This window comes from Echinops telfairi, unplaced genomic scaffold, assembly GCF_000313985.2.
Source record: "Echinops telfairi isolate 266 unplaced genomic scaffold, ASM31398v2 ScPeMD7_2291;HRSCAF=2852, whole genome shotgun sequence".
NCBI classification, from domain to species: Eukaryota; Metazoa; Chordata; class Mammalia; order Afrosoricida; family Tenrecidae; genus Echinops; species Echinops telfairi.
Genome location: NW_022106189.1, coordinates 30,256,441 through 30,258,019, shown reverse-complemented (window position 1 = coordinate 30,258,019; position 1,579 = coordinate 30,256,441). Strand labels below are relative to the sequence as shown.

Below are 1,579 nucleotides of genomic sequence, written 5' to 3'. Positions count from 1 at the left end.
ATTAAAAACAAAAGAACATTTGCAACATGGTCAGAAATTTCCAATAGTGCAAGATAAAAGGGAAAACCCAGGCTTTAACTCGGGAATCAAAGAGTCCTGCATTCATAAATCCGGGCTGCACCACCTCACCAACTTTGTTCAGTTTGAGCAAGAGTCTAGACTTCATTTTACTCATCTGTAAAATGGGAACAACAACAACTGCCTCATAGAAGCTGCAGGTAAAGCACTTAACACAGGTGCAGACATTACTAGTGAATTTACATACAGAAACCTGGTGCCTATCGAGTCGATTCAGACTCATAGTGCTCATAGTAGACAGAGTAGAACTAGCCCAGAGGATTTCCAAGACTACAAATATTTACAGAAACCATGGCACATTTTTCTTCCACAGAGTGGGAGATTTGAACCACCTACCTTCAGGTGAGCAACCCATCGCTTAAAACGCGCCCCCCACCCCCACCGGGCTGCGGCAGTGAACTTGTTCTTGTTAGGCGCCAGGGAGTCAGTCTCGACCTGATGCACAGCAGAACGAAATGCTGTCTGGTCCTGCGCCATCCTCACAATTGTTCCTCTGCCTGGGCCCATTGTTGCGGCCACTGTGTCCATCCATCTCATTGAGAGCCCTCCTTCCCCCACCGTCTCCCCCCACTGCCCCTCTACTTTTTTTTTTTTTACCTGGGAACACCAGGTTTATTAATATTTAATAAGGGGGAGGAAAGGAAAGAATGAAGGGAGAGGGCAGTCCCTTGGCCCTCCCTTGGTAACATTGCACAAAGTCTCCAAGCCTTTGCCCTTCCAGGTAGGTGGGGAGGTGGGCGCGCAGAAGGGGGCCTTGGTTGTAGCAGAAGGCCGAGGAGGAGGCAGAGGACACGCAGCATTCCTCCTCCCTCACGGCTCACGGACCAACTGCACGTCTCGCAAAGACCTCCACGGCAGGCTCAGACGTCAATGGGCTCCCGGCCTGGGTTCTGCCTCTTCACCACAAACACCCTCTGTCCCGACACGGTCACCTGCAGAGTGTGTTCTCCAAAGACCACAGACAGGCGTTTAAAGGGCCTGTTCATGCCGTGGTGCAGTCGGAAACCACACGCAGTGCTGACCAGTTCAGAGATGGCGCTGGCTGCTTGCTCATCGTTCTCTAGGTCCCCAGACGACGCCAGCACCGCGCCTTCACTCAGCACCAAGTGGCCCAGCAGGTCTGGGATCCGCTCCAGCCCCTGGGTCAGCGCAGAAGTCATCGCAAGCTTTAGGTGCTGGGGGGGTCTCCCCACCACAGTTTCCGACAAGCGCCCCAAGTCATGTCGCCCCTCTACTTTACCAAACAGGATGTCCTTCTTCAGGGTTGGTCTCTTCAGAAAACATGTCCAAAGAATGTAAGACAAAGTCTCGCCATGCTGACTTCTAAGGAGCACTCTGGCTGTACTTCTTCCAAGACAGATCTATTGGTCCTTTTGGCAAGCCCTGGTTCTGCCACTGTTCTTCCCCAGCACCACAATTCTTCTTCGGTGCTGCTTGTTCCTGTCCAACTCTCACACGCATGGGAGGCAATTGAAAATACCATGGCTTGGGTCAGGCGTGC

General features: G+C 52.2%; 2 protein-coding genes across 2 annotated transcripts in view; both read right to left on the bottom strand.

Annotated features, from left to right (window-relative positions):
• The window catches only part of LRRC36 (leucine rich repeat containing 36), a 49,419-nt gene extending 48,986 nt beyond the window's left edge, over positions 1-433 (bottom strand). Inside the window, exon 1 of the mRNA XM_004704838.2 lies at positions 415-433. Coding sequence (XP_004704895.1) covers positions 415-433 — 19 coding nt within the window. The remainder of the gene's footprint in view (positions 1-414) is intronic.
• Positions 434-878: 445 nt separating this feature from the next.
• LOC101639009 (ragulator complex protein LAMTOR4-like) lies at positions 879-1,241 on the bottom strand. Its single transcript, XM_045293760.1, has one exon. It carries the CDS (start codon positions 1,236-1,238, stop codon positions 939-941), a length of 300 nt encoding a protein of 99 aa, XP_045149695.1. The 5' UTR covers positions 1,239-1,241; the 3' UTR covers positions 879-938.
• Between the last annotated feature and the right edge of the window lie 338 nt (positions 1,242-1,579).